Genomic DNA, 12,908 nt, shown 5'->3' on the forward strand with positions numbered 1-12,908 from the left:
AATAATGACTGATTACCTCTATATTATGTTCACATCATTGAATATAATTATCATATCTAATTAGGACATGGTGTGCAAAGGATAGTGACGACATTTTGAAAATACTAATGTCTTTGTTAAGTATAAAAAAGAGCGTATTTAACAATGAAAGGCGCCTCGGATATCAAAGCAGACTGAATCGAAAGAGCTCGTGGTTTCCTAAATATTTACACTAAAACATACTTATGAAACAGTGTTACAGGTATCCTGCCAATGAGGTTGTGATACGTTTCAATTATGTCACAATTTGCTTCCTTCTTTAGCGTATTGTCATGATCATCATTTGAGATTAGGGTGTAATCAGTATGGTATGTAAATCAATACCTACGATTTGAAGAGTCAATACTATCTTAGAAGTGTCATAAAAACGTTTTAAGTTTGTGAATAAAACATACTACATCATGCTTATGTACAGATCGTCACATCTCCAATAGCGCGCGTACCCTGCTGTACAAGGATGGGCGTAACCATAGAAACCTGAGAGCCCGGATTGGACTACACAGCCAACCCAACAAGAGCCAGAAGACTACCACCACTCAGGGCATGGCAGCAGGATGGGGCAGCTTCTCGTGTCGACCGCGGCACATTCTCCTGGTCATCGGACTTCTGCTGCTTCTCAGTGGAAACGTAGAACTGAACCCAGGGCCGTCATCACGACGACAGCAGCCTCCGCAGCAGAACAACCCTCGAAGTATGTGTGATATATTATATACATCAAAGTGACAGAACACTTTCCACATCCATAATTAATGTCTTCAGATTAAATTGTACAGTTCCGACAACATTGTGAGTAACTTCATCATTCAGGAATAATCATCATTCCTGTTTTATCAGGATTAAATTATTTTTTAGGAGAGACACATCATTTGGAATGAATCGGTCATGTTTCATCACATCTAGAATATCAATTTATGTAGCATTTAGAAAAATGTAACTGTGGATAAATTTAAGGAAAAGGTGAAACCATTTCTGATTATGAATGAAAATCCAGTAATCTTCTGAAACAATTTGCCGCAAAGTAGGTTCCTGTGCCTGAAGGGGATAGGGCTCTTGTCATTTAGGTTCATGATAATGAGGTGAGGTGAAATTGGGTTTAACGTCGTGCTTGAGAATATTTCGCTCATATGACGACGTGCATGCGTGTGTATGTGTATGTGCGGATGCTTGTACTAGCCCAGACTTTGGCTGGTTTTATAGTGCTAGCCCACTGGGATACCACGCCGCAGTGAAGCATGAATATCCCACTCAGACACTTTATACTGACTCCGAGCCGACCAGTCCTTGTTGTACCCATTAATGCAGAGCGCCAGGCAGGGACCAGCAAGTACCATATTTTAACGTCTTTTGGTATGACGCTGAGGGGATCGAACCCGCGACCTTCCGCTCTCCGGGCGGATGCTCTAACCACTACACCACGGAGGCGATCTTCATGATAATGATATGTTGAGAAGATGCATAGGTTGTTAGCTTGAAACTGAGACACACCTTTTCAGCCGACCGTATACCAACAAAGACGAATCATTCACCACCACGGAAGTGCTTGACATCCTCCAAAATCCTGACTTCAGCAGAGTCACCACCCAGCCTCCCGTAAAACCAAGGGCAGGACAGGCCTTTCTCTATCACTTCACTGATGTCAACAAACGAGGTATCATCTTCTTTAATATCAGTTTGAAAAGACCTCACTGACTTTTAACGTAGGGGCGGTGGGTAGCCTAGTGGTTAAAGCGCAGTTCTAGTAAACTTAGTCTCAGTATTATTCATTACACTGCTATACTGAGTCTAACAAACCTTACGAGAAGGTCGCGTATTGTAACGAATAATACTGAGCCTAAATACACTTAGACTGGGTTAAAGCGAAGATCCGGGTTTGATTCCCCACATGGGTACAATGTGTGAAGCCAATTTATGGTGTCACCCGCCGTGTTATTGCTGCACTATTGCTAAAAGCAGCGTCAAACTAAACTCACTCATTTAACGTGTGATTTATTATCTTGTTAAAAAATGGGTTTAAAAATTTAAAACCTCTTAGACAGGTGTAATGTCTGTAACGGTGTTTCCTCTTATACTGTCGTCATTATGTCTAAACATGTTAAATTTCAAAAGGATATAATGTTTCTGATCAAAATATATTTACCTTGTGGATACAATGTCCAATGTTCCATTACATCGTATTATATTTACATTTCTGGGCTGTCCTTGTGAAACAATGTCATTTACCTTCTCTCAAGTAGGAAAACTATTTAATCTGTAAATTAATGATAATGCAGATGACTGGAGATGTGACCAATACCACTTCCACCATGATGCCACACGAGAACAACCAAAAGCAGATCCAAAGTTCAAGAAGTTGTTCTTTGTTATAAAGACCAGGGAAGGCAAGGACAAGAGGTTTAAGAAGCATGCCTATATTCATTTAGGAGAAGACAATCATCTTGTGCTATTCCAATACATTGGAGATGAGAGAATTGCTGAAGATCTTCCTCATGGTAACTCCAAAATGCATCTGTTCCATACATCTGACTTTGTCCATCTGTAATCAGAGCCATCAAAGATGTTTCCAGCAATTTCACAGAAACTTTGACTTGTTTAAATCGGCAAGCAGCTACCTCAGATGTTCCAGAAGTATATAAACCACGGTCACGTCTTCACGTCATGAATACGAGATACAGGGGGCAAAAAGACTGCACAAAGGAAAATCACACCAACAGCCTGGACAAAACTGGAGAGCCTACGCTATACAATCTTGCAGTTGCTTTAAAGGACACTGAAGTGGAGAAGATAGTACCTGAGAAAGGAAAAAGGAAAAAACCGAAAAGGCTAAAGAATCTACAACACATAGTTCGAGCATCATCTGATTTCCCTGACAATCAGGATAATCTACGGCCAACAGAAGACAGTCACGTGATGCCAGTAAGAAATCCTCAGACACCTTTGGACTTTGGTTTAGTAGAATCAAACACAGCCTTATCTACTGCTGGCATTGATAACACACAAGTGTTACAATCAGAGACGGGCCAAACAGATCATCTTCATCCTTTGACGTGTGATGGAGCAAATGTACCACAGACTATAAGCAGAGAAAACAAGGACCAAGGAGCCTCAGAAGCGGTTGATTTCCTTAAAACCATTCTCCAAGATCAATGTATTACCTCAAGCAATTCTATCTCTGCGAATGCTCCTTCGAAACATGTAAAGGAAAACGAGTTGACATTTTCCTCATCCAAAGATGGCAGCTGTCAAATCCCTTGTCAAGACGACAAACAGTCAAATTCAGACATCGCAGTACACACATCAGGAAAAGAAACTGCACCAGGTCCTCCAGTGCTGGTAGAAAATGACAACAGTGAACACACACAACCAGCTTCACTCGAAAACTTCATTCACGCCATTGTCAACGATGGCAGGCTTGTGAGGATTATTCAGCTACTCAATCAAATTCAGAGTACATGGAATGTCAGTCAGCAGCAATCATATTATCAGCACAGAGCCGATGAACACCGGGCTTTTTGAGCATGAAGCATCAGCTCACAGATCATCTGGGAACTCCTGTATCAAAGATAACGGCTCACAGTGGCTTTCATCTTCTCTGCCTCTCACAGCTTCCACACTTATCACACAAGTGAAAAATCTATGGGTGTCTGATTTCAATTTGACCAGTGACCTTCTTCTCAAAACTGAAACTGTTCAACAAAACACGAATTCAAATACCTTTCCACCTTTACTTGCATCATTAGTGTTAGGAGCATTTCAAATGCAAACAGACGTTGTTGAGTTTATGGAAACTCTCAAAGAACGACCAGGGCATTTAAAACCATCAGGCAACGATATCACTGTAGAGGTCTCAAACCAAGTCCGCTTTAGCATTGGCAGATATACAGTGGCTGGACAGGACCTGATGAAGCTGAACAAATCATCATGGCTTGACGACAGCGTAAGTTATTCCCTGACTTGAAAACTTTCCATTGAATTCATTAAAGGGAATTTGGTGCCCTACGCTGAGAACTGAATTTAAAAATAACATTACTTAACACTCAGATCGTGCTTGATATTAGCCGAACAAAATTAGTTTTGCTTGCACTGTGTGAAGTCATGTGTGAAAAATGTGATGGTTAAATGTAATTTTTCATCTGATGTCGTATTTAATGTCAGTAAGTGCAGTTTAGATTCGATTGTAATTAGCGCTTGATGATATTCCTAATTCCTCCGTATATGCGCATTGCAGACTGAAGCCCAATCATGCAAAAGTAGTCTAGGTTCTATGCTGTCACAAAGATGTTCTCTACTTTTATTCCACATAAAAGAAAATCATGCACTCATAAACTTTAACATTTTACAGGTGATCCATGCTTACCTGTATCTGTTGGAAGAACGATTCTCTAAAGAAGGCACGAAAATATTCATCTTGGAATGTTTCCTTGCTGAATTCTGGGAAAAGAAGAATTATGGAGAGTGGTTGTATAAAGAGGTAAAGTTATCACTTGATTGCCCAGTAAGATACTGGCATGTGAATAGCATAACTACAGAATCAGTGACTGTTTGTAATATCAGCAATCTCATGTACCATTCCTACTTACACTCGTCGACTAGTCTAACAGCAGCAGCAATGTAACAGCATATGATGTCTGTATATTTTATTGTTGTTTTCATTGTAACTACATTTAAACATATTTGTGAATAATTCCAGGTAGCCCTGGTGGAGTACACGTGGATCCTGATGCCGATGTGTCGACACAGTCACTGGATACTGCTTGCTGCGAACATAAGAAATGGGGATGTTTGTGTGATTAACTCTAAACCCTCAGAGGACACACAGAGAAATATTTTTCAGCACTGGAGGTAACAACTGCCAGATGTTGATAACAATACTATGAAAAGATGCTTGCTTATAGCATGAGAGGATGTATGTATGGATGGATATAACTTCAGCACTGGAGAAAGACACTGACATTTTGTAAAAACGTGCTTGAAGAACCAGTTACTGTGATATAAATTAGTGTAAGGTTGGGTGGAGGGAGGGTTGATCATCTGAAATCGGAGGCTAAATAATTTCGGAGGGTGACATACGTTTCTTTTCATGTCAGCACGGCATATTCACAGAGGCAACATGCGGAATAACTGAAAGTGTCCCAATTCAAATTCTTTACAGGATCCTAGTATTGCATGTGTTACCACCTATACAGGTATCACTGATCGAATGTTCCAGGGGCTTAGTTCTCTTACTACAGAAGATGTCAATTCTCGTTTCTGGTTACTATTCACTACAGTAGCGGTTATACACATTTTACCCTCGGCATGTGCACAGTGACCAAATTTTGAATGCGTATATCCTGGTTCATTATCAAACCCCCCAAAACACAAATTTAAGAAAGAAAGTGTGTCGGATATCAAAGTAGACTGTCAATGCACTGATCAGTGTTTTAGGACAAACGTTATTCAGAATACGTTTACGGATTTGGTTGCAGGGAGTACATGGCCTGTAGAAGTCGGGAAACGAAAGAGAATCTTTCTGCCTGGAGGGAGATCCAGTGCCCCGTCTTCCCACAAACTGACGGCAGCAGCTGTGGTGTGCATATTCTTATGGTAAGTGAATGAAGCACGTATTTCTTTTATCGAGTAACACCTCACATAAATTTAAATATCTGTCACATTAGCACTTGGGTATTGTTGGGTTTTCTAGAGAAACAAAGTTTAAGCATAAATCTATTTATTCCATTCGTTTTAGTTAGGTATGAGGAAGCAGCAAGAGAATACTACGCTAGGACTTTTTCGAACAATATGCCTTTGTGCCAGAGTAAAATTATAAAAAAAACATCTTTCGTTAAAAAGAAATTAAGATGAGAATACGAGAATACAATATATTTACTTATATATGCTATCTGGTATAAAAATCATGATTATTAAAGCAAGCACAATTTTGATGCTCAAAATATTTTAGTATTGCAGTCAAACGCCAGTATTACAAATACATCTTTCAATTCAAATTAGATTCTCAGCAACATAGTCAGGCATACAGGTGATATTGTTAAAGGTGTTTCAAGGTATTATCATGTTACTTGCAGGCTGCTGAGGCATTGCTGTCAGGTGTCTGTCCTGCTGTCATGAGGAACTGTCACGTATCTGGATATCGGGAGTATGTTAAACACCAACTTCTAGATGCAGCAGAGATGCAGACAAACAATGAAGAAATCAACGTTCACTCACCCGAGGAGGTGGAAATCATACAGATCCCCAATGACACAAGTGCCAGCAAACAAGACGTTGAGGCGGAAGATATTCGGAAGAGGACATCCACACAAACATGTGTGATCGACGTCCACAATCAAAGGGTCACCTGTGAAGAACTAGTGAGAGATATTTCTAACATGGAGGTGGAACCTTCGACTGTCACGACACAAGAACGATTAGATAAATGTGGAGGTTTGACTGACAACACAAACATTATTGTAACAGAGAGTATTCACAACAGTGAAAACACGGGAATAATGGAGATTACAGCAACAAGTGACATGATGCCATCTGAACCGCATGATACAACACCAGGTAAGGGAGATAACTCTTTTCCCATTATTACAGTGCTGATTGTAGATTTCATAGCTTTTTTTCTCAGCGATACAACTTAAATCAATTCCTTATTAGAATGAACAATAAGGTCATGTTTAAAACTTACTGAGAATTCGATAAGGACAAACTTTATGGATGAACAACTTCTTTATTCGGATGATGCAATATTTCGATATAGATCCTTGCATCGTTGTCAAGCAAGTATGAGTCAGAAAAAACACCCCCGCAAAAAACAAAGCAAAAACAACAAGCAGTAGTCACTAAGGTGACATAATCCCCCGCCGCATATTATCAAATCAAACTTAAAGAGTAATGAAAGTGAAGGTCGTAGTTTAAGATGAAGGTATTGAAAGAGAACCAGGCATCAACAAACAAATCCGACAACAAATCAGTTATCTCAGAACACATTCAGACGAACCCGAATCACCAAATCAACTGGACCAGAATAGACAATACTGGCAGCCAACCAAGCTGACTTTACCAAACGGAAATTAACTGAATCCATCCACATCAAATGATACCAACCCCTGATCAACAGAAATCAAGGATATTTCATCCCCTCAGCATACTTTGAAGATTTCAGTATGTTAAGATTGTCAGCAAGATATCTCAAGAAGGGTTCACTGGATTTTCTTCATTTAACTTCATCTTAAACTACGACCTTCACTTTCATTACTCTTTAAGTTTGATTTGATAATATGCGGCGGGGGATTATGTCACCTTAGTGACTACTGCTTGTTGTTTTTGTTTTGTTTTTTGCGGGGGTGTTTTTTCTGACTCATACTTGCTTGACAACGATACAAGGATCTGTATCAAAACGTCGCATCATCCGAATAAAGAAGTTGTTTATCAATAAAGTTGTGTCCTTATCTGATTCACCAACTTCTAAACATGCCACTCAAAGAAGTTACTGAAAGTGAACACAATTACAGGGAGTTTTCAAAGCTGCTTCAATTGACATCTAAACATGAGGTCTTTCAAAAGGAATTGTAATACATTCTTTGCAGTACGACAATCATATCAATATCTTGTTGTCTTGCTGAGGGATTGTATTTTACGTCATAAGTAAGGAAACCAATGAATGAACTTCGGTGGTAAACAAATGTATTTAGTCATGATGTCAATATTTAATACACTTATTCACTCACTCCCACTCTCTTACAAACACACTCACTCTCACACTCTCTCTCACATACATACACACACCATTCTCACTCACTCACTCTCTCTCACACACACACTCTCTCACTCGTTCTATCTCTCACACACATACTCACACTCTCTCTCTCTCAGACACTCACTCTCACTCACTCACTCACTCTCTCTCACTCACTCTCAATCTCTCTTTCACTCTCTCTTTCACTCACTCTCTCACACATGCTCGCCCTCACTCACTCTCTCTCACACACACATTCTCTCACTCACTCACTCTCTCTCTCACTCACACTCACTCTTTCTCCAATACACGCACTCACTCAGATTTACTCGCTCTCACTCACTCTTTCACACACACACACACACTCCCTCTCACTCTTACACACACATACTCACACACTCACACTTTCCCACAGTCACTCTCCCTCATTCTCGACCGTAGCTGCGTCTTGAGGAGTCCAAAAGCGACATTGTATCTTTTGAACCAACTGGCATCGTTGTTACACATCACACATCCGTCATGTGATCATGTATTTCATACATATGTCTGTATATACATTTCTCACTACCTTCCAGTTTGAGAAGTGTCTGACACTTTTCATAATATCAGTATTTTTTTCAAAACATTTAACATTCATTTAGGTTCAGATGTAAAATATTCTATTGATATATTTCAGCTTCATGTATGCGTTTATGTTTTAGCAACATGTGAACTAGATATACTCATGCTTCAATATTCGTCATAATACTTTTATTTTATTTCAGGATTGTGTCCAGAAGACATACGTTCATATTGTGAAGAACTATTTCAAAATCAAAAAGTCTTCCTTTGTAGCCTTGACCCTTGTATGCTTCATGAAAGGACGTCGTCTGCCATTAATGGCTCTTGATGACCAAAAAAATACTTCCCCGCTGAAAGACTATATTAACTGGGGCTGTCAACTGTGTAATTGTGAGGCAACTACAAACGCCGAAATAAGGAATGCGTTCCTTCGATTAGAAAACCTTGTCTTGACATCAGAACAGAACACGCTTGTCATACTTAGGAATACCGATATACAAAGAGCCTTATCCTCAGTGATTGCAGATCACCTTCAAGAATACATTGACATTATTGATCTAAAATTCACTTACCTTCATATCAGGGTCCATGAACAAGATGGCGGTTTCTATGTGTGTCTAAAGGGGAAAATGGTTGAGGATTTGGTAAAGACGATTTGTAAAAAGAGGTTTTGCAAAAGTAACCTTGCTTTAGTGTTGTCTCACGATTCTTTGGGTATTTTCACTCAATTTGTTGTTCTTGGAAAGCGGTCAAACGTCAGTTAAATTTCTGATGACATCCAAATTATTTTTGGAAAATTCAGATAGCACGTTTGGCGGAACATTCATCCATTGGATGTGCTTTGGGAGGAATGCTGAACTGTTCAAATCACTGTCGTTCTGCTTTAACAGCTAATCAAAAGGCTGCTTGTCTCACACCATGTTGTATTTCTGGTAATTCCAGCATTGTGCAGTTACTCTGCATAGAAAACCGAGTTAACTGACTGTCTGATATCCTAAAAGTCGACTGACCCTACCAGGTATTGCACAAAATATGGAGAGCCTTCTGACACTATTGAATCATATGACACCCATGCCTTGCCAGTCCCTACACCTCTCCAGCCTTTTACGGACATACTGGCGTAGTGTCTTATCTCCTGGAGAATGGATTTGATGTCAATGCACACGAATGAAGGGTCCGGAACCAACCTACCGTTCCTACCCATGAGTAATACTGCCGCTTTAGCTGCTGCAACTAAAGAGAATTATAGATGTTGTGAAATGTCTGATACAGCACGGTGCAGATCCTCAATCTCCACGACATCATGTTCAACGCAACAATACACTCTGCTTTCAGATCAGGTAACCGTGACCTCGTGGCACTGATTACCAAGACAATGCTGCATCCTCAGAAGGAGATGCTGAAGGAACACGCCCCTACATGTATTGCTTGTGAGCGAGGGGAACTTCAGATACTGCATCCATGCTGCTGGAGAGAGGGGCTGACTGCATCGATGCTGAATTACAAACAATGAAACGCCACTGGATTATAGCTCTTGTAAGGAGGATTCCTTGACGTCGCTAAGGCTATATTAAATCAAAGGGGTTACCCGCTTCCTTACGATGGTTCTAATACACCCTTACATAAAGCGTGTGCAGCGGGGTTTACTGATATCATTCAGTTACTGTTACAGTATGATGCTGATAGATCTGTCACTGTGGATGACCAACACCCCCTTTTGATTGCTGCATATTCAAACAATGCTGATGTGGTTCGGATACTGCTAAATACAAGCGCTGTTAAAGTTGTCATGCAATGTAATTCAAAAATTGTAACAGAGTGTTTAGAAAAGGGACATATCGGGGTGGTTACAATGCTGTTGGAGAAAGGGCTTGTGTGAAGGCAAAGCAAGGTACCGGAATAGAAGCATATTCACCACTGGATAGCAGCTTGTGAAAAGGAGATATAGAGATTGTTAATCTACTGCTGGGAGAAAGGGGCAAGTGTGACTGATATCGACTGGTATGGTATTCCGCCACTGGCTAGAGCTTGTGAAAAGTGGACATATATCGTTGCTTAGTGCTGTTGTTGGAGAAAAGGGGCAAGTTTGTCAATGATATGGACATGGATGGGTATTCACTCACTCTGATAGAGCTTGTGCAAAAGGGAGATATAGAGATTGTTAAGTCACTGCTGGAGAAAGGGGCAAGTGTGCAACTGATATCGGCAGGTATAGGTATTCGCCACTGGCTAGAGCTTGTGAAAAGGAGATATAGAGATTGTTAAGCTACTGCTGGAGAAAGGGGCAAGTGCGGAATATGGACATGGATGGGTATTCACCACTGGCTAAGCTTCTGCTTGTGAAAAGGGAGATATAGAGATCGTTAAGCTACTGCTGGAGAAAGCGGGGCAAGTGTGACTCTCGGAAATGGATGGGTATTCATTACTGGCTACAGCTGCTTGTGAAAAGGAGATATAGAGATTGTTAAGCGTCACTGCTGGAGAAAGGCGCATTGTGTGACTGCTATCGAAATGGATGGGTATTCACCACTGGCTACAGCTTGTGAAAAGGGAGATATAGAGATTGTTAAGTTACTGCTGGAGAAAGGGGCAAGTGTGACTGATATCGACATGAATTGGTATTCACCACTGGTTCCAGCTTGTAAAAAGGGAGATATAGAGATAGTTAAGCTACTGCTGGAGAAAGGGGCAAGTCTGACTAAGATCGAAATGGATGGGTATTCATTACTGGCTACAGCTTGTGAAAAGGAGCTATAGAGATTGTTAAGCTACTGCTGGAGGAAGGGGCAAGTATGACTATGATCGACTGGTATGGGTATTCACCACTGGCTACAGCTTGTAGAAAGGGAGATATAGAGATAGTTAAGCTACTGCTGGAGAAAGGGGCAAGTGTGACTATGATCGACATGGATGGGTATTCACCACTGGCTACAGCTTGTGAAAAGGGAGATATAGAGATCGTTAAGCTACTACTGGAGAAAGGGGCAAGTGTGACTCCTATCGACATGAATGGGTATTCACCACTGGCTACAGCTTGTGAAAAGGGAGATATAGAGATCGTTAAGCTACTGCTGGAGAAAGGGGCAAGTGTGACTGATATCGACATGGATAAGGTATTCACCACTGGCTACAGCTTGTGAAAAGGGAGATGTAGAGATCGTTAAGCTACTGCTGGAGAAAGGGGCAAGTGTGACTGATATCGACATGGATGGGTGTTCATCACTGGCGAGAGCTTGTGTAAAGGGAGATATAGAGATTGTTAAGCTACTGCTGGAGGAAGGGGCAAGTGTGACTGATATCGACACGGATGGGTATTCACCACTGGCTGGAGCTTGTGAAAAGGGAGATATAGAGATAGTTAAGCTACTGCTGGAGAAAGGGGCAAGTGTGACTGATATCGACATGGATGGGTATTCACCACTGGCTACAGCTTGTGAAAAGGGAGATATAGAGATAGTTAAGCTGCTGCTGGAGAGAAAGGGCAAGTGTGACTGATGATCGACATGGATGGGTGTTCACCACTGGCTATAGCTTGTGAAAAGGAGATATAGAGGATTGTTAAGCCTGCTGCTGGAGAAAGGGGCAAGTGTATGACTGATATCGACATGGATAGGTATTCACCACTGGCTAGAGCTTGTGAAAAGGGAGATATAGAGATTGTTAAGCTGCTGCTGGAGAAAGGGGCAAGTGTGACCGATATCGACAGGGATGGGTATTCACCACTGGCTAGAGCTTGTGAAAAGGGGAGATATAGAGATCTGTTAAGCTGCTGCTGGAGAAAGGGGCAAAGTGTGACAGGTACTCCATTGATGAGGTATTTTCCACTGTTTAGAGCTTGTGAAAACGGAGATATAGAGATTGTTAAGCTGCTGCTGGAGAAAGGAGCTAGTGTGTCAGATATCGACATAGATGGGTATTTAACTCTCTGTTACAGCTTGTGGAAAGGGAGTTTGTGTGTCAACTGTATACCATTTTTTTCGACTGTCCATCAAACGATTGCAACTAGATGTAACTAGCAATATCGACATATCGTCATTTTTTTCTAAAGTGGGTTCTTCTAAAAGAAACATTTTATCATGTTTTTGGATGCTGCTACCGATACTTCCTTCAGATGTATCTCCAGAATTCTTCCTTCAAGAATTATGTTGCCTTGACTCACCACAAGTTCTTCTTATTACTAACTGAAATGTGTAATGGAATTTGTTTTCAAAATACACTTACAGCAGCAGAAAGATTTGACAAAATGTCAAATGCATTGAAATACTTAATTTACCTCAATACTGATAATGTAAAGGTATTCTCCTCCACAGGGTTGTTGCATGTGGCTACATGGACTTGGTAAAACGTTATTTTGAGAAATTTCCATCCAGTCATCACGCAGACTCCGTGTGTAATGATTGCATCAAGATATGGACACACGGCTATTGTTGAATGGCTGGTGCATAAAATGTTCTAACGACGTGACTTGCAGAAAACACTTCTTTTGGCGTTAGCAGTATTCAAACGTTGTTTGATGATATCTCCGAATCAGTGTAACTAAAAATGAGGAAGCTGATACGACACTCTCTCTTGAAGCATGTTACTGGGC

The 12,908-nt window shown here is 40.7% G+C and overlaps 2 protein-coding genes and 1 long non-coding RNA gene across 3 annotated transcripts; all 3 read left to right on the plus strand.

Annotated features, from left to right (window-relative positions):
* Nucleotides 1-1,471: 1,471 nt before the first annotated feature.
* On the plus strand, nucleotides 1,472-2,373 carry LOC124276256. The gene is made up of 2 exons (XR_006898463.1): nucleotides 1,472-1,687; nucleotides 2,310-2,373. It is a non-coding gene; the product is annotated as an uncharacterized LOC124276256 (long non-coding RNA).
* A 50-nt stretch (nucleotides 2,374-2,423) lies between these two features.
* On the plus strand, nucleotides 2,424-8,959 carry LOC124276255. The gene is made up of 6 exons (XM_046711922.1): nucleotides 2,424-3,973; nucleotides 4,379-4,507; nucleotides 4,727-4,878; nucleotides 5,505-5,622; nucleotides 6,102-6,582; nucleotides 8,524-8,959. The coding sequence occupies exons 1-6, from the start codon at nucleotides 3,494-3,496 to the stop codon at nucleotides 8,646-8,648; spliced, it is 1,485 nt and encodes a 494-aa protein (XP_046567878.1). The 5' UTR covers nucleotides 2,424-3,493; the 3' UTR covers nucleotides 8,649-8,959.
* A 2,153-nt stretch (nucleotides 8,960-11,112) lies between these two features.
* On the plus strand, nucleotides 11,113-11,830 carry LOC124276257 (putative ankyrin repeat protein RBE_0220). Its single transcript, XM_046711923.1, is given in 2 exon segments — nucleotides 11,113-11,429; nucleotides 11,431-11,830. Coding segments are annotated over 2 exon segments (702 nt in total). The 3' UTR covers nucleotides 11,816-11,830.
* The last annotated feature ends 1,078 nt before the right edge of the window (nucleotides 11,831-12,908 follow it).

This window comes from Haliotis rubra, unplaced genomic scaffold (genome assembly GCF_003918875.1).
Source record: "Haliotis rubra isolate DU_JTF1 unplaced genomic scaffold, ASM391887v1 Scf2075, whole genome shotgun sequence".
Taxonomy (NCBI): Eukaryota; Metazoa; Mollusca; class Gastropoda; order Lepetellida; family Haliotidae; genus Haliotis; species Haliotis rubra.

Excerpts from the sequence above, each read along its gene's own strand:
- LOC124276255 (XM_046711922.1), top strand. The coding sequence starts at position 3,494 with ATGTCAGTCAGCAGCAATCATATTATCAGCACAGAGCCGATGAACACC. Across the intron at positions 4,508-4,726 it reads GAGAGTGGTTGTATAAAGAG|GTAGCCCTGGTGGAGTACAC; the intron begins GTAAAGTTATCA and ends GAATAATTCCAG. Across the intron at positions 5,623-6,101 it reads GTGGTGTGCATATTCTTATG|GCTGCTGAGGCATTGCTGTC; the intron begins GTAAGTGAATGA and ends TGTTACTTGCAG.